This window comes from Staurois parvus, unplaced genomic scaffold (assembly GCF_062004578.1).
Source record: "Staurois parvus isolate SC_StPar_1 unplaced genomic scaffold, SC_StPar_1.0 ptg000634l, whole genome shotgun sequence".
NCBI classification, from domain to species: domain Eukaryota; kingdom Metazoa; phylum Chordata; class Amphibia; order Anura; family Ranidae; genus Staurois; species Staurois parvus.
In genome coordinates this window covers 13,585,539-13,611,947 of record NW_028318430.1, presented here as the reverse complement: position 1 = coordinate 13,611,947, position 26,409 = coordinate 13,585,539, and the positions used below count along the sequence as shown (strand labels likewise).

The following is a 26,409-nucleotide window of genomic DNA, read 5'->3' as shown; positions in this document are numbered from 1 at the left end:
GTTTTTCTGCTTGGAGTTCAGCTTTAAAGCAATATACAAGGATTGACAAAATAATGGAAATGCCACATGCAAGGGAAGCTAAAGGTGCATGTCCAGCCAAAACTTTTTTTGAACAAAATGGGAAAGGGGTGAGAAACCCTGTCATGTTTTTACTGCTATCCAGGGCTCCGATAAACAAATTTACCTTCAGTTTGAGTGTGGTGTCATATTTTTAACTGGCAACCTTTACTTGTCACGGACATTTACTAGCAGGAAAAAAGTGTCATTTTTTTATGGGCTGTCAGTAAAAATACTGACGGTTGGCAACACTGGGTCTGATTCACCTACTGCCTCCCATCCTCTAAATAAAAAATACTGCCAAAAGTAAAGCTTTTATATTTAAAAAAACATAGTTTGGCTCCTGTCCTCTTCCTGGAGACAATGATGACATCACTGTTACTATGTGTGCTCAAAATACTGAAAACAATGTGCTCCAGCAGTGTGTTGAACCACATTTGTGGAATAAAGCACATAGCTTTCCAAAGAGGAAATGGTGAGGTGCAATTACATCATCAGCGCCTCCAGTAGACAAATGGCACAGCCAAGATTTTTTTTTTTAAGCTTTAGCAGAAGAGTTGGTGTTTTCCCCAAAGTTACAACTTTCAAAATGATAACAGAAGAGAGTGACCTAGCAATAATTGTATCCAAAGCCAAAGTCATATCATAGGTCACATCTTACAAGGGAGTTCTAGTAACACTTCTTATGATATTGTAGGTGAACATACGGACCAGGTTTGAGTAAGCAGCTACACTGGAAAAATAAAGACTACTGGTTGCAGGGCCAAAGGTGCACACAATAAGTACCATGAGGCTGCATGTGTCAGTAGGGCTACAGATTGAGAAATACAGATATAGGTCCTTCAGTACATGGTCATCAGAAGAAAACTTTTTTAAGATTAACTAGTTGCTTCATTAGATTACAAACTCTACCTTTAGCACCCCTGTCTCCTTTGCTACCAGGATAACCAGGTGGTCCAGTGTCTCCCTTCTCTCCAATTACAGTAGGCCGACCATCGTCTATTACCTGAGATAGCAAAACAAAATATCAGATTTTACTACAGTAAGTTACTGTTCAGGATACAGAGCTGTGCACATATTTACTGTGAAACATTTCAGTAAATGGAAAAGTAATTTATGACAATGGGAAAAACTGTAGTTCTTTGGACTAAGTATTCAAATTACTTACAACTCCTGGAGGTCCTGGAAACCCACGTTCTCCTTTTTCTCCCTGTAAGTAGGTGGTAATTTAAAACTCTGAAATATCTATTTCATGCAAAATATCTTCAAAGTATATAGGAAAATAAGAAACAAAATTGTGTAAGGAAATTGTGACAGCAGGTCACTGAATATGGTGACTATACTCCAGCCCATGGTACTTGTGCAATGAAATGCATTTCCCACTTTTATATGCTGTTGCTCAAAATCTGACTAAAACTTTATTATTTTTTTTAAAAGAGAAGTATGGGTTTAAAAAAAAATGTTTTACACACCTAAGTGGATGCAGCATCGATCCAATGTTGCAACTGTCCCCCTTGCTTCTAAGATTGAGAAGTAAGCAATCAAAGGCAACTGATTGCTCTGTTTTCAGTCTTCAGTGAGCAGGGAGCCGGTGACTGTCAGTCTCTGACTCTCTGCTCTGTCCTTCTAGTGATCACTGGAGCACCGCTCTGTGAAGGGGGCAGGAGTGATTGGCTCAGGCTCTCCATGGCTCACTGAGAGGCTGAGCAAGCTGCTGGTTCAGGCATCTGGGTGGATCCTGCCTGTGACCCCACAACCTGACAGAGGCTCTAACCCTTGCCTAATAAATTGCTTTTATTGTTTATTTGTCCCTGTTGGAGAAGTCACTTGTTTTACCGAACACCATTGCTGGTATAGGAAGTGTGGGAAAACTTCTCAAACAGGTATAAATGACACAATAAAAACCTGTGCTGTAATTTAATTGGATGATCTCCCAACTAGGATAATTCATGCTAGCCATTCACCACAAGCCTTTTGCCTGTCAAAAAGGTATCAAAAGATATCTAAGCATCACTTTGATATATAGGCCCCAAACGCATACTGTCTGCATTTGGGGTCATGCACTCACACAGATGTCACATTGGGTGGCGCTTTTGTACAGCCTCTGCGTCCCAATTGAGATCAATGGGCCTACCTGCACAGGGATACATGGAACACTCAGGTGTCCCCATGCAGCAAAACGCAGACCTCCACAGGCATATGCTTTAGTGTGTCCTGTGTGAATAAGGCCTTGATCTTGTGTTCTCAAATATTCAGGCTGAGCATTGGAATGTGACAAAAATATGTCTCATAAATGCTAAAGCAAGAACTTTCTGGTTTCTTAAGTGTTCTACAGCTGCAGTAGGGGAAATATTCCTTTCCATGTACAGAAAAAATTGTAACATTTGATACAACATCTATCATCATCTATTCATTGCACATGCTATTGAACAACTGAACTGTCATTTATGAAAATAATTTTAAACTTACTCTTTGTCCTTCCTGTCCAGGAAATCCATTAAATCCTGGGCTACCTGGGATTCCCTTTAAATATAAACAAATGATTATTCATCATTGGTGTGAACATTATTTGAAATAACTTTAACTTTATACTCAAACTGTTTCTGAAATATTTCTGTGTTTTGTTCCTTTGTTTTTACCTGTATATTAATCAATTACAGCAATTTGTCTACAAGTGATTGAGATCTTTACAAAATTAATTCCTGCAGAAATATTCAAATGCAATGAATACCCTTCAACAATGCTACCGGGGCTTTGTGCTTAAGCCTGTGCCTACAATAGGCCATGTCAAAGTAGAAACTTAGTAGATAGCTATGTAGCTAACATTTTAATGCTTATTTTCTCTGTTGATTTGATACTAACTACACAGTTTATGCTGTACCTGATTACAATACGTATCTAATCAGCTAGTGTGCAATGCCTATCAACAGTTGCATTGGTTAACATAAGTAGCTACTCTCTGGTTCAGCTACAGGAGTATGCGGTCCTTGTGTGGTCATCAATCCTCAGAAAGGATGTCCTTAAACTGGAGAGGGTCCAGAGAAGGGAAAAAAAGCTAACAAGGGGGCTGGACTACCTCACTTACAAAGAACTAGTACAAACATTAAACGTACTGTCCCTGGAGAAGAGGCACTTAAGAGGAAATATGATTGCAATATACAAATCTTTAAATGGGGATTCTAGCATTGAGAGGAAACTATTTAACCGAAGGTCTCTAAAGAAGAAATGTGGCCACAGAATGAAGTTGGTCGTGAATCAGTTCAATCTTAAAGTGCATAAGAGGTTTTTTACTGATAGGGCAGTAACAATGTGGAACTCCCTTCCACAGTTTGTGGTGTCAGCAGAGAGGGTAGATAAATAACAAAAAAAACGTTTAGTTGTGTTTCTTAGCAAATACAATGTACAGTGATATGGAAAATGGTAATGACATAAACACACATTCACACACACACACACACACACACACACACACACACATTGAAGTCAAACTGCATGGACCAGTGTCTTTATTTAACATTACCGACTATGTAACTAAGTAACTATGAAGCTGCATGTTTCTAAAAGTCTTCATCTCATTTATTTATTATACAAGATATCTGTGTATATTTAATCTATTTTTCATGTGCTGATTTCCTGTATACGCCTTGTTGCTGGACAATAGTCAGACTTTTGAAATGTTCTAATATACCTTTCATTTGTATAATATGTATGCATCCCCTTTTTTTCCAATAAAACAAGTTTAAAGAAAAATTAACTATGAAGCTGGCAAGTTTGTTAGCTAATCTATACTGCACGAGGGTGCGTTTCCCTACTCACTATCTGACCAATTGATGATTCTAAAATATATAACCTTTATTCAAATTTAAAAAAATGTATGCTCAGCTGCAAATAATGCCTATTGGAGTGGAATGTACTACACACAACAATATGACTGGATACCATTGCAATTATTTACCTTACATCCAAATGGTTAATAACACCAGACCAAATAAAATATCATACCGTTTTAGATGAAGTGAAGGCATACAAAAAGGCACTGTAGTTTGAGCATAAACCTATCAGTTTGAATTTATAATCTTTGTTAAGGAAATGGAGTTACCCCATGGACAAAATTAATTAGATAGTATAATCTATCTTGCTACGGATATGTAATACGGGTACACTCATCCAAGGGCTTAAATATCAGCATCTCATGGATAAGCCCCATTTGTCACCATATCAACCAAAAATACCTCACTGTCTTGAGGAATGCAAATGATGCACTGTAAAACGCAGTACAGACCTCTCCCAAAAAAAAGGGGAGGAGATGAGTGAATGCCATGTGCACTCAAAAAGTGCTCCAAAAGAAAGACCCAAAGAAACTCTATATGTTTCGCTCCAGAAAACAGAGCTTCATCAGGAGTATAAAGTATTAAAATAGGTCACATAGTGGCTGGAAGTTGTGCTCAGCTGCACATGGTGGCAAAATGTTGGATGAGTGTACCCATATTACATATCTGTAGCAAGAGAAATTATACTATCTAATTGGTTTTTATCCATGGAGTAACTCCATTTCCTTAACAGAGATTATATATTCAAGCTGATAGGCTTATGATCAAACTGCAGTGCCTCTTTGTATGCCGTCACTTCATCTAAAATTATATGGTATTTGATTTGGTCTGATGTTATTAACCATTTGGATGTAAGGTAAATAATTGCAATGGTATCCAGTCAGTCATCCAGTCAGACTGGATGTCGCTCCATTTCCTCAAACTTAACCTATCCAAAACCGAGCTCCTGGTCTTCCCCCCACCCCGTGCCCCCCCCATCCTCTCCATCACTACTAACAACGCCACCATCTCTCCCACCCCACACGCCAAAGTCTTGGGTTTCACCCTGGACTCCCACCTCTCCTCCCTACCCCACATCCAACTGCTATCTAGGTCTTGCAGGCTCCACCTCCGCAACATCTCCAAGATACGCACATTCCTCACCCCAGACACCACCAAACAACTCGTACACTCCCTCATCATCTCATGCCTGGACTATTGCAATTCCCTTCTCACTGGCCTACCCAAACGAACGCTATCCCCACTCCAGTCAATCCTAAACTCAGCGGCTAGACTCATCCACCTCACCAAGCGCTCCACATCTGCCTCCCCCCTCTGCCAATCCCTTCATTGGCTCCCGATTGCCCAACGCATCAAATTCAAACTGCTAACTCTGACCTACAAAGCCATTCACAATGCCGCCCCGAACTACATAAGTGACCTGATACCCAAATACTACCCTACCCGTGCCCTCCGCTCCTCACAGGACCTCCTACTCTCTAGCTCCCTGGTCTCCTCCCACGCCCGATTGCAGGACTTATCCAGGACTTCCCCCATCCTCTGGAACTCCCTACCCCAATCCATCAGACTGTCACCTACCCTCCTCACCTTCAGGCGCACCCTGAAAACCCTCCTCTTCAGGGAAGCCTACCCCAACCTCACCTAACACCCGACCTCACCTAACAGCTAACCTCCTCCACTCCTCCCACCACTCCATCCCCCACAGCCATCTCCTCCTGTACCACCTTCCGCTCCCTCCTAGATTGTAAGCTCGAAAGAGCAGGGCCCTCGAACCCCTCGTGTAGCGTATTGTTACTGTCTTTTCTCATGTTCCGTCCCCCTTGCTACTGTACAGCGCTGAGCATACCCTTTGGCGCTATATAAATACTGTATAATAATAATATTGTTGTGCGCAGTACATTCCACTCCAATAGGCATTCATTTCAGCTCAGCATACATTTTTTATATATTTGAATAAAGGTTATATATTTTAGATTCATCAATTAGCCAGATGGTGTGTAAGGAAATGCACCCTCGTCCAGTATAGATTTGTTATTTGCCAAAGATGATGATTTACAATTAGGGCTTAGTTCAACAGACGTTTGATAGCTAGCTCCAAACACAGCAAAAAGTAAGCTGCTCAGCCATAGAGCCACACATCATTTCAATTTTCTGTAACACAGAACTTGTCTACAATGTATTTTGTCCTAGCAAAAATGTTATGGAGAACAAACCTATAGCTGCTACACATTTCTGCTGAAGAATTGCCAGTGTGATATTGTCCTAATACAGAGGATCATCAATAACCTGTGACTTTTTATTTTATTTCATAAGGTGCATGGGAAATTGAGTGTTAGAAATGAACACTGGACTGCCTAAATACCTTGAACAGTAAAGCTCCTGAAGCAATCAAAACTGACAGATTGTTAATGTGGTTTAATCAGCATAAGACTTTTGGAAAAACACAGTACATCTGACAATTTTATTTCAACAAGAAAAAAATCCAATTTCATTTGTTAACTGTGACACTCCTTTTTGATATCAAGTTGAGAATTACTAGCAATTAGTAGTTACCATTGGCAATGAGTGTATAGTCTAAAAATGTATCCTGTAGTTTTACACTAAAGTAAATGGTACTAAAGACAGCTGAAAGCAGGTGTCCATCATCATTGCAAAAAGCTGAGTTCCAAGCTTCTCCAGTATTTTTATGTAAGGATTGTGTCTGATAACACAGATCTGTCTGACTGGTGCAGGAAGGCAAGAAAGACACCTCTAGGGAACCTTCTAGACTAGAGGTCACCAGGAACTGAAAATGGTACAACCTTTTCGAGTAAACCATCAAATACTCATAGATACTTACACCGCGTTCCAAATTATTATGCAAATTCTTTTTATGTGTCACAAAGATGTAATTTTTTGTTTTTCAGTGTAACTCATGGATGGCATTGTGTCTCAGGGCTCTTTTGATCACTGAAAACAATCTCGGACACCTGTGATAATTAGATTGGCAGTTGAGCCCAATTTAAGGAAAAACTACTAAAGGAGGGTGTTCCACATTATTACGCAGAGCACCATTTTCAAGCAATATGGGGAAGAAAAAGGATCTCTCTGCTGCCGAAAAGAGAGAAATAGTTCAATGCCTTGGACGAGGTATGAAAACATTAGATATTTCACGAAAACTTAAGCATGATCATCGCACTATTAAGAGATTTGTGGCTGATTTAGAGCACAAACGGGTTTGTGCAGATAAAGGCACACTGAGGAAGATTTCTGTCAGATCCATGCATTGGATCAAGAGAGCAGCTGCTAAAATACCATTACATAGCAGCAAACAGATATTTGAAGCTGCTGGTGCCTCTGGAGTCCCACGGACATCAAGGTGTAGAGTCCTCCAGAGTCTTGCAACTGTGCATAAACCTTCTATTCCAATAACCAATGCTCACAAGCAGAAACGGCTGCATTGGGCAGAACAATACATGAAGACTAATTTTCAAACAGTCCTATTCACTGATGAGTGCCGTGCAACCCTGGATGGTCCAGATGGATATAGTAGTGGATGGTTGGTGGATGGCCACCCTGTTCCAACAAGGCTGCGACGTCAGCAAGGACGTGGTGGAGTCATGTTTTGGGCCGGAATCATGGGAACAGAGCTGGTCAGCCCCTTTAGGGTCCCCGAAGGTGTAAAAATGACCTCTGCAAAGTATGTGGAGTTTATGACTGACCACTTTCTTCCCTGGGACAGAAGGAAGAACTATGCTTTCCATAATAAAATCATCTTCATGCATCACAATGCACCATCTCATGCTGCAAAGAATACCTCTGCATCAATGGCTGTTATGGGGATAAAAGGAGAGAAAGGCATGGTGTGGCCTCCATCCTCCCCTGACCTCAATCCTATTGAGAACCTTTGGAGCTTCCTCAAGCAAAAGATCTATGAGGGTGGGAGGCAGTTTACATCCAAACAGCAGCTCTGGGAGGCTATTCTGACATCTTGCAAACAAATTCAAGCAGAAACTGTCCAAAAACTCACAAGTTCAATGAATGCAAGACTTGTGAAGCTGCTATCAAATAAGGGGTCCTATGTTACAATGTAACATGACCTGTTAAAATGTTTAAAAAGTTAAAATGTTGTTAAAAGTTTGATTGAACACGGTGTATATCTGAGCAAACCACCTGTTTTCAAACCTGTCTGATGCAAATTGGACTGCTCATATCATCAATGACATATTGTACACCTGAGATAGTGTACATTACTTTAAACAGAAAAGGTACAAATATTTAAAGTAAACTTACAGTAGATCCCTTTTCTCCTGGATCAGCATCCTTTCCAGGTTTTCCCTAAAAAACAAATAAAATAAAGCAATGATTGAATTGTTAGTTCCTGTATGTAGAGCAGTTCATTGGTTAGCATTTGTTTTCTTTGTATGTGGAGTCTTCTGTTAACTTCAGTTTGTACATTCTTCCCAGTTTTAAACAAATCTAAAATTACACTAGTAGACTATATTTCCTTAGGGAAAATGACTAATGTGAAAAAGCTATGAAAATGAATAATTTATGGTTATGTTATGATGTATTGACACCAATTTGATTCCTCTTTGGCATTACTAATAGGTAATGATTTTTTTTTGGCTATGGAGCAACTTACAGATGGCTTATCAATATTTTGTTATAGCATACTAATACAAATAATTATAGAGGTGGCATTTCCATATTTGGCGACATCCTTAAAGCGGTACGTCACCCAAAAGAGGAGGTTCCACTTGTTTGCCTCCCCCCCCTCCACACTGCCACATTTGTCACTTTTTTGGGGGAAGGGGGGAGCGGATATCACTTCTGATCAGATCTGAGCTGAAAGTTCACCCCCCCTTTCCCCCGCAGCCTTCAGGAACACTTCACAGATCCCAGAGGACTGCGGGATCGTTCATAAGTGCAGCGCTTTGCGCATGCACAGTAAGAACCCAGCTGTGAAGCTACAAGACTTCACTTCTGGTTTCCCTTACTGAAGACACAGGCATGGGATTGAAGAATCGGCTCGGGTGAGGACATTCCTGGATCCCTGGACATGTAAGTGTCCTTATATTAAAAGTCAGCAGCTACAGTATTTGCAGTTGCTGATTTTTAATTTTTGGGGAGAGCCAGGAGCTCCTCTTTAAATTGAAGCTATAGGCAAAATAAAAAATGACATACATTATGTTTCTGTCAATAGCCTTAGGGATGAGCAAACTGGGCAAAGTTCACTTCGCAGAAGGTTCAGCAGACCCAGTGGTTAGTTCACAAAAGCTTGATTATAGTGCCAAACCCTTCTAAAGTCTAAAAAAGCTAAATCTTGCTACTTGTTTCTGCTTTTTTTCAAAGTTAGTTTTCATGCTATTATTAAAAAAGGCATGGGTAGTTGGACATTGCAGACAAATATAACACCTAAGACTAAACTATAAACACTGCCTGCTCATTGCCTATGGTTTTCTAAAAGACCAGTGGATTTCTTTATCACTATTTTCTACTAAATATCTCAATCTGGAGATGCTAAATCAACACATTTTTACTGATGGCTTTGCCTATCTCCTAAATTATTTCTACACATGGAAATTAGCCATTTCAATCTGAAATGGAACCAGTGGGGTCTGTTAAGCAACAGATGAAGCAAACTAAAAAAATTACATGCAGCAATATCCTAAAGAAAGACATTTTTATGGTACAGTCTGGATCTCTGGATAATCTAGATGTCATACCATTAGGAGCATATGACAGTAATGAACTACTAATCTGATAATAAACTTTGATTAACACAACTTGTAATATACTTTTGTACTTCTAGGAGCCACAGGCTTCATAAAGATCTGTATTTTTTCACACATTGCTGTGTACCTTTGGAATATAATATGTACTGCATAATGGACCATTTATAATTTAATTTTTAATTCATTATTATATATATTGAACAATAATCCCAATGTTTTTGTTTATTGCCAATGGATTGTTATATTATAGCTTTTTTCAATGACCTAATGTATTGTCATATTTATTGTTCTCTCTTTAAAGTACAACAGAAATAAGTGAGCATGTAAGGAGTGCTAAGATAGAAGTCAAACGGGAAGTCACTACTGCACTCCGCAACTTCTTGCATTTTTTTACTATCCACACAAAATCCACACAGCATCCCATGTATTTTACCTTGATTAAATGGTCACCAAGACAGCATAAACCTGGTGTTCTTCTTCAGTACACTATCTGATGGATAACTTTATTTTTGGCATGTTAACCTTCACATCTTTGTAATGGAAGATCAATATATAATTTTTTTTATATTTGTGTATAATATTTATAATTCAACAACGTATCTTTACAGCAATAAGATTTATTGTATAAGTCTAGTTTTTATAATTAACTTTATTCTTTTATTATTATATACTTACATGAACGCATGTTTGATACTACTTGAATCACAATTATGTCACATGGTGGTTTTACTTTGTGCTGCATTACCTTTACTAGGGATGCTTTTTCATTGCCACACAGTGATTTTATTTAGACTACTACTGCTAAGTTAATGTTTTAATTCTGTATGTTAAAAATCCTCAACCATAAACTTTTAATACATTGCAGTGTGATATTTATACAGGTAGAAACTATGATACTTACCCTCGGTCCTGGCTTTCCAGGCTCTCCTTTTTCTCCTTTAATGCTCACTCCAGGAGTCCCCTAAACCAGAAAAAAATAAAAGCACTTTAATCAACATAATGTAGATGTCACAAAAAAACTACACAAAAGAGAATGTAAAAAATATAAAGTTTACAGGGATAAAATAGAAAAAGCTAGATTTATTTTATACTAAACACAGAACATTGTTAACTCACCGTAAATCCTCGGTCACCTTTGTTACCTGGTGCACCCTTTTCTCCCTAAATATAAAAGATAGATTGAATAAATTAAACATTGGAAGTTATCATTGTAGTCAGTGCTGCTTCCTTTATAGTATGAAGCGTTAGGCAACTGTAACTAGAACAGTAGGTAGTAAATCTGTTGTCCCTCACCTCCTACTTCCCATTTGCAATGCATTCTTTAAAGATAGTCAATTAAAGCACTAACTTACCATTTAATTAAATCATTGTTTTTGACAGCAACACCAACAATTTTTATGCAGTAAATACAGTATACAAAAACACCATAGGCTCAATTTACCCTAGCTATAAAACATAACTTTGGCCTCATTGCTGAAAATATTGATCTTTATAACAAACAATGATCACTGCAGATTGGTGAATTCAGCCTCTTGTCTGAAAGGTAACTTCTCAGTAGGGGCGAACTGACAACTCATGGGGCTCCCGGGCAATAGGGGATCATGGGGCCCCTGTGTCCTTGCCCAAACTCAAAAAAGCCTATGTATAAAAGGTACCAGGGGCACCTCATAGGGCCCCCTACTGACCCCGGGCCCTTGGGCAGTGCCTGAGTTTTCAAATGGTCAGTCCGCCCCTGCTTCTCAGTTAGGCTCACCACACATGTGACAGTACAATCTTTGTTGGATCTTCCAATTAGAATGTAGGGCAAGGGCTTGCCTGATTGTATACAGATTGATTGGCTAGTTTAGGTAGGTCCTCATATTACATAGGTTTGGTAGATTTAAAGTTGACTCTATGGTCAGATTGGCTATGGTGAGCCTTACACTGATTATGATATTCAGACATGGTGAGGAAGCACAGCGTCTTGGGGTGAGCACTTCTGTTTTGCAGCACTAGGATCCTTGGTTAAAGTCCTGGTCAGGTCACTATATTTCACAAAATTTTCAAAGAGAACCCTACAACATATTAGCATCACTGACAGACTCAATAAACATCTAGATAAGCTGTTAGAAACCCAATGTTGAATGAAGCCTCAATTATTTGACCATCATAATCCAAACCTCTTGGTAAAAATACATTGTGTTTCTTCAGATACTACTAAATAGTACAGGATCAAACAGCCAATGGATACAAAGCACTGTATAAACTAATATATTAAAAAATGTACCTTTATTTTATACACTTCTGATGGACTTTGATGACCTTGGGGACCAGGAGGGCCCTGAGGACCAGGCTCTCCCTAAAGAGTATTGCATGGAAACACAAACTGTCAGAGAAATCACTAAAACATCATAGTAACAAAGGCAAAACACAACACAATAAAATTTGGCCAAACTAGTACTGATATTCTAGAAGTGTTGGTCACTATAAGGGTCACTATAAGTAGAATAACTATACAGCTTATATTGCTAATATATAAACAGTTTCACAGATTCCACTGCAGGTTTTCAGCACAGAAATGAATGGGTTTTATAAGATGTGACCATCATAGCTATCTCTCTCCTATCTTTGCATGTTTACCCAATGTTCAAAAACAAGCATGTTGCCTATGAAAAGTTTCATCTAACTGGTTACAGTAGGCCATTCAGTTCAGATTTCCCCCAGGCCAAGAATTAGTAATCTGTCTATTTCTATGACCAGTTCATGCAGCATACTCACTTTTTCACCCTGCACCCCTTGAAAACTCACACCCATACTGCCCTAAAGGAAGGTCAAATATAAGTGTTTAGAAAGAGAAAATATTTAACATTAAAAAAAGGCAAACATAATATACCCTTACCTTTGGTCCTGGTTCACCTGGTGGCCCTGGCAACCCCTAAAATAAAAATAAAGAGTTTATTTATGTAGCGCTACCCACTATGGAGCCACTGAATTTTGGGTCCCCTCTTTGTCTGCACAGCCAGGGAACACACATTTTTCCAGCTCCCTCTTCCTCCAGAATGATGTCAGCGAGTATCCCATCTACTTTTAAAGGTCTATGTCCCCTTAGTAGAAATAACAAAGTCCCAACTGTATGCAGGAGCTCTATGTCCCCCTTAGTAGGAAATGTCAGAGCACCTTGCTTCTATGAGCTAATCCCAGAGCAAGGGAGGGGTTATGGTAAATTGTGGCACTGTCCCTTTATAAGGCTAGCTAAATATTGCATCCTCTGCTTTCTCCCTTTGTTGGATCGGGAGGAGGAAAGTAGAGGTACTCACACTGTTCCTTGAAATCCTGTGCTCGGCAAGGACTGTTGTTCACGCCTCCTGCTGTATAGGTCCTCCCTTGCAATACAGGGTGTCTCCTTGATGAGACTGAACGGTGGTGAAAATCCCTCTGGGCAAACTGCTCCCTTCCTTCCTTACTCAGGTCATGCCTGGAGGCAGAGTCCCCAGCCCCAGGGTGCCCTTTCCTGCCTCACAATCCTCGACTCAACACTGTATACTCCAACCAACACTGGCCAGGCTCTCAATATTTATGAGCACATCTTACCACCCTGCCAGGCCTCTTGCCTGGGGATTGGTCAAGCTCCCATAAATAGTCAGATCCCTGCCCCTGTACTCCTGCCCACTATCCTCTAGTAGTTTCTGGAAACCTCCAGAACCAGCTGGAGGCAACAGACTCCTTACCCGCAAAACCCTCCAGCCTGACCTGAGCTTGAACCCCACAGACCAGACATGCTCATTTTAGCTACTTGTGAGCCAAACTAAATGTGCTAACTATGTACACTAGAGAATGCTACATTTAGGATGAATCACATTTATACTTTTTTATATATGTAAATAAAAGTGTTTTAGTTAACCAGAGGACAACAACGGTTTGACATACACCAAAGTTTTTATATCAGCACTGTTTATATGCAAAATGTATAAAATAAAAATGATTAAAGTGGTTGTAACCCTACAAAAACATACCCTTGTCCCCTTAAGGCAGTGGTTCTTAACCTGGGTTCGATCAAACCCCAGGGGTTCGGTGAGTCAGTCTCGCGGGTTTGGCGGAGGTGAAGACCCACACCCGACTCATATGATTCGTGCAGTAAATATTCATTATTATGTTTTTGTGTGAAAATCATGTTTTAATGGTTTTGTTCTTTGTTCTTAACGGTTTTGTTCATTTTGTGCACCTATGTATAAATATATACCTATGTTTTGAATTTTAAAAATCATATTTTATTTTTCCAATTAAGAAGGGTTCGGTGAATGCGCATATGAAACTGGTGGGGTTCAGTACCTCCAACAAGGTTAAGAACCACTGCTTTAAGGCATGATATATAGCAGTATCATTTGTCCCTTTCCATGTTGTACAATACTTGGTTGATCCTGCCTGTTCCTATGTTCCCCCCTGTAAACTGACCACTCTAATCATGGCTGCTGATCCATGATAGTGTGGTCTCTTCATGTCCCTCTGTCATCCTGTGTATCTTCAGTGTGGCTGCATCTCCCCCTCCCTTCCTATCATTTCTGTAGTCTGCAGTGTAAAGCTAATCTCCTCCCCGCCCCGCCCCGCCCCGCCCCTCCCCACCTCCTGCCTTCACTGAGTTCCTATTCTCTTGTAGCTGCTCCTCCCCCCCTCTTTGTTAAAGAGAATTTCAGCCCCTGACACTGTACTTGTATAGATTGGGAAGGAGAGCAGCACTGTGCAAAAAACATACTTAGACATGTAATTTTAAAGAAACACACACTGCACTTAATATGGACCAAAAATAGAAAGGTTAATAGGATTTATTAGATGTGACTTTACAACCACTTTAATACATTTTAATTATTCAGAAGAACCATTGCTAAATGTTGAAAGGTTATGTCAGGAATATTCAGCTCAGTCAAAGCACCTTCTGGTGGCACAGTAGTTTATAGACAGGAATGGTGCAAACCCAGTTTCCACAAGCAGATGTTCTCCAGATTGTAAGCTCTAATGAGCAGGGTCCTCTGATTCCTACTGTATTTAGGTGTATTGTACATATACTGTCTGCCCTTATGTTGTAAAGCGCTCTGCAAACTGTTGGTCCTATGTAAATCCTGTATAATATTAATAATAATAAATGCCAGCAAAGTTTAATTAACCCCTTCATGTCACCTCTCCGTGACCCTTTAGGTGCGATTTATCGCCCGAGAGTCAGTGCGGCTTCTCTATCCTTTGACCGCAGTGATTAGCTCTCAAAGCAATTACATGATCAAGAGCTCATCCTACTGGCTCCCGATCAGAAGTTGTAATCAAGAGCTGTTGCTGACAGCTCTTTCAGTGTGCTGGCAATGCACAGTGAGCATACTCTCAGCACACAACCTCAGGCCCCCATGGACACATATTAAACTGATAACAGTCAGCAGATACAAAAAGCACAGAAAGTCATCAGCTCACAAGATTTCTGGCAGGATCAAAATGTATATTTTGCACTTATCAAACAGATAAAACATTTTCAAATGTAAAATTTACAGACTAAAATAGAGAAAATACTGTATATTATATTGTTTACATATATGTTTATACTCAAAACTGATCAGTCACTTTTAGAAAGCCACTTACTGCAATATCAAAACATCTGTTTTGTCTTCTACAATAATACTGGATTTCTTGCTGTATTATTATCTTTCTTTACTTCCATGATAGATTATTTAAAACAAAAACAGTATAAATGTGTTCTTAATATTTATTATAGTACTTGGTTATGTAAAGAGAGAGAGTGATCAGGTACTTGTCACTATGAGATTGATTTACTAAAGGCAAATAGGCTTTGCAGTGAAAATGCACTGAAAGTGCAGTTGCTCTAGATCCAAGGGGAACATGCAAGGAAAACAAAAAAACATCATTCTTGCTTGCACATGATTGGCTGTAAAAAATCAGCAGAGCTTTGCCACATTTTAGAGCTTCCTCTCGGATATAAAGCAAATGCACTTGCAGTGCACAGTATATTTACCTTTAGTAAATATAACCCAATCCGTCAACACAGCTGGGAGCATTATGCAGTCACTGGCCCCTAGTAGATCCTCTATAGTAATGTATATGGAGAAAACTCTCTACACCACAGGTGTCAAACACAAGGCCCGTGGGCCAAATCCGGCCCTCCAGGCCATTTCATGTGGCCCTTGCACCTCACCTGCATGTACCCCCTTGTCTCCCCCCCACCTTGTCTCAGCAGACAGCAGCAGAGAGGAGAATAGAACTCCTCTGCAAAATCCTGCACCTCTCAGTGCAGCTGCACCACCCTCTCATCTCTGGCTCCCCTGGTCTCAGCATTCAGCAGACTCTGGTAACTGACGTCACTCCTCCTCTGGTCCTCCTCCAGACCCTGCAGTTTCTGCTTTCCAGCTCTGCCCCCAAAGGTGGTGCGTGGTGATGTTAGGGAGGGTGTGGGATTCTTTATATCTGATGTAATGGGGGGCGGGGTGCTCTGGACATCTAGTCTTACAGATACAACCAACCCATTGATGGCAACCATAATGCAGATACGGCCTGCGATGAAATGGTGTTTGACACCCCTGCTCTACACAGAGTCCTTCTGCACAAGAAGAGCATTCCAACCCTTACAGCAGAGCCCAGCTGCTTACTGTTAAATGGGAGAGACAGCAAGATTTCTCCACTGACTATGCAGACAACAATACATGTACAGTACATGTACATAAATAATTAGTGTGCAGAATACACTGTAGAATCATTGACATTTATCCACATTGGGAAATACTTTCTAAAGAAAAAAAAAGGGAAAAACTTACTTGACGCCCTGGTAGTCCTCGCGGTCCTATGGGGCCTTCTAATCCGGGGAGTCCAGGTGTACCCTGTATAAATAGGACCAGACAATTATACCCCAGAGAAAGAGGACTATCCCTGGAAATGCTTGGAAAAAGATACACAATTTTAATAGGTCAAAATAATTAAAAGGGAAGCTCAGTATATTTTCAGAGAACACATACTGTGAGTTATCATGCTAAAGCTAAAGTCATCTTTGAAGTGACTCCCATTTTTACAAATGTCTTTCTTTCTTTTTTATTTTATTAAATGTAGAGGTTAGCCAATAGAGCTGATATGTTAAACTAAAATAGAACAGTGGACTGATTTAAAGGAAATAAATCTTCAAGGATCTCTGGCATGAGGTTGCTAGGCAACCCCTTTGAGAAGATCCCTTGTGCCAGTGCCCACTCCGACTTGAGCGGATGTGACGTTATCACAGCGTGTCTTGACACCAGAAGTGATGTCCTCGCCTGCCAGAAGTCGGGCAGAGGACACCAGTAATGGAGAATATGTTCCTCCTGGTTCTCCTCAGCAGACAATTACATGTGTCTATGGTGTCTTGTGCCATTTTTCTTTATGGTCACACGTTTTTGTCTTGATTGGCTTCCTGTCCTCAGTGAAGACTATATAATGGATAGCTAAATGTGCAGTCCCTGTTGGCTTTTCGGATATGCTGGCTGAGGGACTACTATTTTTTCACTTGTTTTGCTGGATGGTGAGAGTCTTTTTTGCTTATTTATTTATCTACAGACCTGGGGTCTCTATAGTCTACTTTTATTACAATGTAGTATATTCTGTATTATGTGTGTACTATTTTTGTATTTTTTTAGGTAGGGATATACATTATCTTCACTTTTATTTATGTATATCTTGAGAATTTCCTACTGCCCTGTTCCTTTCTGGTTCAAAGGCCTGTGTATGATCATAATTGGTTATCCTATTTAAGAGGATTTGGAAGCTTATATTTCTTTACAAAGAGGCCCAGAGGAATTTATTTGATTCCTCATAAATACTTTACTATAGTATAGTTGCCTTTTTCTCCTACTTGCTTTCTATTGTTATATTTACTTATTTTGAAGATTTGCATAAAGGATTGAAACACATCGGGGTTGTCTTAAGCACTATTAAGCTCATATGTCTCATTGCGGTTCTATGCTTTTTTATGGACCAATTTTGTATGATGTACTTTATATTTATGGTGTTTTAGAACAATTTGTAATAAATTTTTCTATTTTTCTATTTCACTATTTTTATTAAGAAAGTTTTGTTTAAGAACACAACAAGCTCAAGATATGCCCACGCAGGGGCAGAGCAGAACAATTATTTTTTGTATTAGATTGTAAGCTCCAAGGAGCAGGGCCCTCCTATCCCTCCTGTATTGAACTGTATTGTTGCTGTATTGTCTCACGTTATATTGTAAAGCGCTGAGCAAACTGTTGGCGCTATATAAATCCTGTATAATAATAATAAAAATAACATACATAAACAGATACATCCTGCTGATTTTTTTTAGCCAAATAATGGAATTTCCAATGACAAACTTTTCTATTTTTAAGCTTTTATTAATATTTTCTGGTTGCCGTTAAAGTCCCTTTCATTTTTGCTTTTTCTTTTATTCACTTAGTCGTGGGATGTGGAACCCTGTTTAATTAGATTGGGCTACCCTTCTAAATCTTCAAGGAGCCACTATAAGGCAACTGTTTATGTTGTCAAATGGAAATATTTTTTATATATTTTTTTTTAAATCTAATAGCTTATTACCCTTTTTTTAAGTAATGTAGTTTTTTTTTTCCAATTGTCTGAAGCCTGCCCCTGGCAGGTTGGTTTGTAAACAAACCCATGTAATCATTTTTATTGGTTGTTATATTGATGACATGCACTGAAAACAACCCAAGTTGTTTCTCAATCAGTAGTGTGGTGAAAGCACTGTCTGTGACAGTGCTTTCACCAAACTACTGCATGTCTACTGCATGTCTTGGGACAAGGAACCGGCACGGCTGTGAGCTCCTAGTTCCATGATGGAATGCAGATGAGTGTTCCTGCAGCACAAGGCACCATGCTGAAGATAGTTTATCTACAGAACACATGATTTAACTGGTTAAACCAGCTGAAGACTACATGGGGGGGGGGGGGGGCATTTATCCTGGAAAATTAAACATTTTAACATGCCTGCACCAGAAGCAAAGTAGATAAGCTAACATTATATATTTGATAAGATTATTTACATTACGTTGATAAGTTTAACATATACAACAAAAAATGTTTTAAAAACTTTGCATACCCTTCAATGGATCACAGAAATGCATCAAATAATCACACAAATACTGAAAATACTTACAGGTAAACCAGGACTTCCGGGAAATCCTTTTTCACCTTTTGCCATAAAACCAATGAGGTCTCCTGGTTCTCCCTAAAAAAATAAAAAACAGAAGATCATGTAAAGTGTGTTAAAAAGATTTTAGGTGGATTGTCTTTAATTATTTATTTCAGGTACTTATATAGCACCATCAATTTGCACAATGCTTTACATATATATATTGTACATTCACATCAGTCCCTAACCCTCAAGGGGTATACAATCTAAGGTCCCTAACTCACATTCATACATACACATACTAGGGCCAATTTAGATAGGATCCAATTCACCTACCAGCATGTCTTTGGGGTGTGGGAGGAAGCCGGAGTACCTGGAGGAAACCCACACAGGCACATGGAGAACATGCAAACTCCAGGCAGATGGTGCCGTGGTTGGGATTCGAACCAGCGACCCTAGTACTGCCAGGCGGAAGTGCTAACCATTTAGCCACTGTGCTGCCCCATAATCTGGTCATATAGTGAAATAAAGGGCAGGACAGACAGAGTTTGACTTCCTATCTTTTTCAAAACTTTGATTAAATCTTAAATATTGTGTCAGGTTGTTTCATCTAATATAATATATTGCTAATCCTATTCTCTGTATTCTCATATGTAAGGGTCATTTCAGTTTCAGAATGCAGAGTAAATTGTATATGAAGCAGTTGTATTTAAATGTGTTGAGAATGATCTTTTACTTGCACCAACCCTACTACTGAAGTCTTGTCAGTTTATGGCCAAATATAAGTCTGTCCTGTGGCTCTGTAATTAATAAGGAGAGTAACTACTGACATCACACATCACATCCCAGTAGCCTAGGTTTTGCTGGGATTTAAGATGTCCTAAAGCAACAATTGTCTTTAGGTCTGTTGCTCCCTATTGCTGTTAACATTAAATGAATGTCTGTGGCAACCTTAAAATATTTAAAGCTGAACATCACCCTTGCCTTCAGTCTTGCACAGTTATACAGTATTCTCTCAAACTTTCATCATGATTCCACTGCACACTGAGAACTTCTCACAGTGTGCATAAGAACCTGCAGCAAGTCATATAGAACACCCCTCATTTCTGGGCTGGAGAAAGTCATCTAGCTCTTTTCTCCCCAGCTTAACGGTCCTAGCTTGCCCCCTTCAATCACTGGATTTCTTTTTTCTTTTCATGTAGGAAGTCATTTAGGCTGGTCTGCATGTAAATGTAGTCTGCCTAGGAATGCCCATTCATCCATACTGATAGATATTTTGATATTTGCATAGTTCCTCCCAAGAGTAGGTCTACTACTTGCATCAGAGTTGAGCACCCTTGAGAGAAGTACTGAGGCAAGGTGTTGTGATGTTTTCAGCAAGTTTTATACGGGGCCCTGCTGACTCCTCCCACCAGCCATGAACTTTTTGCATAGCATAGAGAAGAACATAAACCCAGTGATGATATCAATGGATCTAAAATAAGATATGTAATGAAAATGGAAACTTAATTTTCATTAGCACCATCAGAGGTACCAGGATAGTCATATTATAAGCAGATTCAATGTTAGTTTGAATTATCTATATTATGGGAGCAGCAAGGGGGAACTGTTCTAAATTATGGGCTTTGGGTGCACTTTAACACTTTCAAATGTTATAAATACTAAGCTCCATCAGCCCCATACAAATTTTAGTTGCTTTACAAAGCTGAAAAGGCTTTGTGGGCTCTACTGTCCACATATAATATTTTACATGGCTGGTCTTCAAAGGTATAACTACTATTGTAGTTCTGTGGTCCTGTGTAGTAGTTAAACTCCTCCTGAAATATTCATAGGTCCCTTTCCCACTGCCTAAGGGTGTTCTGATCACTGGCACCAGGCAACAGAAGACTGGACCTTTTGTATACGGTCATCTCGTCTGCCTTAGCCATGATAATTCCCGTTGACACAAAGACAGGGCTCAGAAAAGCCTTCTTTGTTCAAGACAGCAGCACTTGCAATTACAGAGTACTCCATGAGCCACCCTAGCAGCCTATCATTGTGCCAGAATAAGAAAGCAACAAACCACTAGTGACCAACAAAGTAAAACAGGGCTTTTGTGATAAACCACCATTGCTGATGGACAGAGTGAAGTGGGCAGTCATGTTCAAGGAACCCCTCAAGGACGGTAAGGGAGTGCCCAACATTTCTACTCAACTGAGGGTGTTCTTTGCCTGCAACTTCATCTGCAGTACTTTGCTGAACCGGACAATGGACTCTAGCGGAAACTCCATGTTACATTTTTTCATTTTGCTCCTCCGGAGGTCCCTCGGATGGAACAAATGGAACAGTTCCATCCCCTGTAACTGGGATACTCCTTGGTATACTTGGACACTTTTAAGTTTATCAAGGAGTAGGGACCACATGGAGTCAAGCTCGACTTGTGGAAGCCAAAGACTATCTACAAGCTGATTAGAGCCAAATACATTTTAGAGTCGGTTCCAGGCCTGCCTTCAGCCACTTGCAAGGTGGTCTGGAGGAATGTTTCTTCAAAGAGAGCCTTGCTGAGGCTTCAGAGATTTCTTCCAATTGACCAACAAAGAAAAGGGGACTTTAGCTGGGTATAGCACTGACAGAACACTGAACTAATAGGGAAAACCTTTCTACTGATTGACCTCCTTTTTTATGAGTTGGGGCTTACCACTGATCACTGATGTAAAGAGGGTGAATATTTGTAGTAAAGGTACCTGATATTAACAGTGCATATGGCTAGGTGCTGCAGAAAAGTAGTTGGAAAAGAATGATCCTGGGGCCGTGTGGAGGAATTGGGGGTTCCAATGAAAAGTCTGCTATGGGGATGTGTAGCTATGTCCATGATGGTTTATTTTAAATTATTCAATGTGGTTTCAAACCTTAGCCCTTAAACAGGCTAGATGCTTCCAGAGAATCTTGAAGCTGAATCTAGTATTGGCACTCACATTTCAACCTTCATTTACATTATATATTGAGTTTATGATATTCTCATTTTATACCTGTTATCATAAGAAGCATAATATTATTGCATATATTCAATTGTACTTTGTATTTACTGTATATGTTGTTTAAGAATAAAGGACCACTCAAAGTCCATGTATTCAAAATTCCAAAAAACATGCATTTCAATTTTCTGATTTAAAACATCACACCAATGAATGACATGAAGTGGGCCGGAAAAAAATGTTTGTTCAATGCCCCAATGAAAAGATTCAGAAACACTGTAGCTTAGTCATTTGGAATTGTTTTCTTGTTATTATATACATCCATTTTACTCACACTGTTTCTATGTGAATTCCACATACACATCATTGCTAATTATGTGTCTTATCCTTACCAAGAATCTAAGTGTTTGCAACAGATTAGTACTAGCATCAAAACTATTGTAAATACCTTGCATAATATAGCAAGTGTTTTACACATAGTATAGGAACTTACATTGTATTTGTACTTGTAATTGCTTTAAAGTGGTTCTAAAGGCTTTTATTTATTACAATAACAAACATGGTATACTTACCTGCTCTGTGCAATGGTATTGCACAGAATGTCCCAGAACCTCCTCTTCTTGGGTCATACGCTAGCGCTCCAGGCTCTGCCTTGTGCCAGCAGCTTGCTATGAGGGCACTCGTATGGGCTCAATCCTGAGCCAAGTGTAGCGCAGCTCAGAACCACCCCCGCGCCCTTATCACTTAATTTGACTGACAGTCAACAGGAGCCATTGGCTCCCACTAATGCCTGTCAGTCCCTGTGGGAAGAGAGAGAGAGGAGAGAAAGCTGCAACAAGGGCACAGCTCTGGATCCATCCAGGAGTGAGGTAAGTGTTTTGAGGAGGAGGGGGGCACGACAAGTCCTAACATGTTTTTTACATGCATTAAGGTAAAAAAAAAAAATGTAGCTTTAGAACCACTTTAGGCAGGTCTGCAATTTTATCTTCAGATTATATAAACCATTCTTGAAACACACCGTAAACTGGTGCTAGAACTCCACATTCCTTCCAATGGAATGATGACTTTGAATGGTGAGAATAAACATCCAACATGTGTATCATTTTGTAATTATGTCATCTGTGTTTGAACACTAAAAATATATTGCATTAGCTCAGATATTTAAAAAAAATATCCTTTTGTTTCTCTAATCCTATTTTCAGTTATAAACCTTGAACTTTAATTAAATTTAACTAAAAGATTATGTGTTACAATTTTAGTCACATACAAAATGAGAAGTGCAACATACCTTAAATCCTGGAGGTCCAGGAGAACCCTAAAAGAACATATACTGTTATAACTTTTAGAACAATGTTTTGAAGACACATTTTGAAGCTAGATTTTGTAGCTGTGGAGACATAGCATTGATTTTAAAGTGGACATCAAGGGAAATATTTTTTCCTTTGTAAATCAGTGAGCATCACCATATTACCATTACATTATTGCTGTGCAGGCAGTAATATTGATATATAGGACACAAAGGGGTCTATTTATAAAACATTAATTGCACAAAAGTCAGAAACATTTGTGCAAACTAAACTAAACGTCAACATATGTTTTTTAATAGATAAAATCATGCATCAGCAGCACCTCCCACTGGCCAAAACATGCTATTTTTTATTGTTGCGATATTTCAGAAACTATACTGCATTTGGCCACTAAATGGAGCTGACGATACAGGAGATAATCTATTCAAAAACATACATCAGAATTTAGTTCAGCTTGCACAAATAAATAAAGCCCTTAATCTTGTTGCATTGATAGCAGTGACACCACAATAAAATGGCAGTGATTCAGTGTCACAAATGATAGAAGCACTTCTCCACTTCCTCTATTACTCAGTAACATCATGCCTCTGCCCTTGGGAGTCATGCTTATAACTGTCAATCTTGCAATGCCTCATGGGAATTGTAGTTTGGCAACAGCTGGAGGGCCGCCAGTTTGACATCCGTGCTCTAGAGGTATTGGCCAGCATAGTTCCTCCTCGTGTTACGCCTGCTGTGTCCCAGTGTCTAGATTACAGTTTACCAAATGAGCCTCTCCTGCCACCCTTTCTACCGGGCTCCAGTTATTTAAATAGTAAGCAGGACAGGAAGATCATGCAATCCAATTTTTAGAAATGGATTTTATGGTGCATTTATGATTTTTTTTAAATATAATTTTTTTTCTTTGGTTTACTAAGTGTATATGCTGGTTCTTTGACTTATTTAACACCAATTCTCATACAATAGGCTTGGATTAATTTTCTCCAGTTGCTATATCTTCAAATCACTAAGTAACTATGGTATTCAGCAATAACTTGCCTACACATGTGGTAAATTATACTGATTTGTTAGCCTTTTCATCACTATGGGGTTGATTTAGTAAAACTGGAGAGTACAAAATCTGGTGCAGCTCTGCACAGAAACCAATCAGCTACCAGGTTTTTATGTCAATGCTTAAAGTGTTACTGAACCCAGGACCCTGCATTCACTATATCTGTGTCAGGGCAAGGCTCGTGCTACTAAATGAGCAGCTCTTTTCTTTCAGTGCTCAGAAGTTGTTCAGCTGTTGGTTAATTACCAGCCTACAGGTGGAATGTAGATATAGTCCAAATCAGGGGCGGACTGACAACTCATGGGGCCCCCGGGCAATAGGGGATCATGGGGCCCCTGTGTCCTTGCCCAAACTAAAAAAAGCCTATGAAAAAGGTACCAGGGGCATCTCATGGGGCCCCCTATTGACCCCGGGCCCTCGGGCAGTGCCCGAGTTTCCAAATGGTCAGCCTGCCCCTGGTCCAAATTAACAACATGTTTGATCAAATGAGACATTTCAAACACATAGCACTTACAGGATAGCCTATGAGACCTGGTAGGCCAGGAGGTCCAAAAGGTCCTATATCTCCCTAAAAATCAAAGCAAAGAAAAGTTCTAGGTTAATATACAGATTTTAAACACTTAAAAAAAAACCTGATTAAACATTTTCAGGACACATTTAAAATATTTGTATAGAAATTATCTACATTCCCTTTCTTCTGTTTTCCACAAATATAACTAGAGATAAAAATCTATTAATTATTATTGGGTTGTATATTCTTCCTTTAATTTGTGTTACTGAATCAGGATACAATCTCAATAAGATCTGGATCTGTGTGGATTATTTTTGCTCACAATATTGGTAAAATCATTTTTTAAGGATTGACTGTGTTTCCTACTAAGGCAAGCCATACATTATACAATTTTGTTGCTCAATTTTTCTTTAGATTCACTAAAACCATATAATATGAGGTCAAACATAAACACTTTCAATTTGTATTCAATCAGGCAGGCTCTTGCACTACATAGTTGATGGCAAATGTAAAGGAAATGGAATAAGAAAATTATATAAGGTATGGCCAGCTTTAATGCCAATAGGGTACATGGTTGTACTCAAGTTTAGTCCTCAACTAATATTTAGAACAAAAAATGCATACAGGCAAGTATTCCGTGGTTTACTGGGGGACAAATAGCATTGTAGAGTCCCTCAAAACTATTTTGGTTTTTAACCTTTTTAGTAGGTATCCTGCCTATGCATTTATTATTGCTTGATTTCTAGAAGCAATCTAATTTATATACTGTACTGCACATACAGAGAGCCCTTGTAGACCTCTTTTATTAAATTATACTGAAATGTTTATAAAAGTTGCTATACATTGGGGAGAGGTCAGATAGAAGTAGCGAGAAGGTTTCCTACTAATCTATAAATCTCCTTTTAGGGCACAAATAATGATGAGGAAGCCGAGCAAAGTTTGGTTCACGGGACACTCACCAAACACCTATAAAAATGGCCAAACGCCACACATTCCACCTGAACCCTATTTAAGTCTATGGCAGCAAAATATTTTTTTTTTCCTGCCTTTTTTAAGGCCACGTTACAAGCTTTTGGGGGAGTTAAGTGCATGGGTAGGTGGCCACTGCCATGAGAGACAATGCAAATAACATTTTTAACAATTATTCAGTTGGGAGCAGTTTTTTTTAAAATAAGGATTAGGACTCATACACAGAACTGCAAAGAAAAATGTTTTTTATCAGCAAACTGTTTTTTGGATCTGAACGCAGGTGTATTGTTTTCTATGAGAACAAGCATACGGCTGCGTAAAGATCGGAATTCTTGCACTGTGTTCAGATCAGTAAAATAAACAAAAAATAAAGTGCCTCTGAGGTCCTTCATATGTGCGACAGGACTGTTCTGTGCTGCAGAGCTGTGTAAATCTCAGGATAGGAAGGACAGAAATACCTTTGGCAGCTCTCACATATGTATTTAATAAACACATAAAACTAAAACATCCAACATACTGTATATGTATTTTATATATGAACTTGCCTGGAGTTCAGCTTTAATTTCTTAGTGTTTACCCAAATAAATTTAATGATAAAATATGATGAAACAGGATAGTCCCAACAATTTAATACACCTTACCTTCGTGCCATTGCAGCCTGGAATACCTTGTGGGCCAGGTGGGCCATCTTGCCCAGGTATACCCTGGTAAAAAAAAATGTTTTAAAACCTTTGAAATATTTTCCTATGTATGATAAATTGTATGTTCAGTTTTCCAAAAAAGTACATACAGGGAGGCCTGGGTTTCCTGGAAATCCAGCTGATCCAGGAGGTCCCTGAAATGAAAGACAAGGAAAGAACTGACTTCACCAAACTTCACAAAATAGATATGAAATACCAGC

At 39.2% G+C, this 26,409-nt stretch overlaps 1 protein-coding gene across 1 annotated transcript in view; it reads right to left on the bottom strand.

The window, feature by feature from the left end:
- The window catches only part of COL4A1 (collagen type IV alpha 1 chain), a 222,134-nt gene that overhangs the window by 90,734 nt on the left and 104,991 nt on the right, over positions 1–26,409 (bottom strand). The window contains exons 5-19 of the mRNA XM_089693592.1: positions 26,299–26,343; positions 26,150–26,212; positions 24,543–24,596; positions 22,962–22,988; positions 18,744–18,815; positions 16,390–16,452; positions 12,483–12,518; positions 12,362–12,403; positions 11,871–11,942; positions 10,721–10,765; positions 10,506–10,565; positions 8,160–8,204; positions 2,527–2,580; positions 1,226–1,267; positions 970–1,063 (exon numbers count right to left, since the gene is read on the bottom strand). Coding sequence (XP_089549718.1) covers positions 970–1,063; positions 1,226–1,267; positions 2,527–2,580; positions 8,160–8,204; positions 10,506–10,565; positions 10,721–10,765; positions 11,871–11,942; positions 12,362–12,403; positions 12,483–12,518; positions 16,390–16,452; positions 18,744–18,815; positions 22,962–22,988; positions 24,543–24,596; positions 26,150–26,212; positions 26,299–26,343 — 814 coding nt within the window. The remainder of the gene's footprint in view (positions 1–969; positions 1,064–1,225; positions 1,268–2,526; positions 2,581–8,159; positions 8,205–10,505; positions 10,566–10,720; positions 10,766–11,870; positions 11,943–12,361; positions 12,404–12,482; positions 12,519–16,389; positions 16,453–18,743; positions 18,816–22,961; positions 22,989–24,542; positions 24,597–26,149; positions 26,213–26,298; positions 26,344–26,409) is intronic.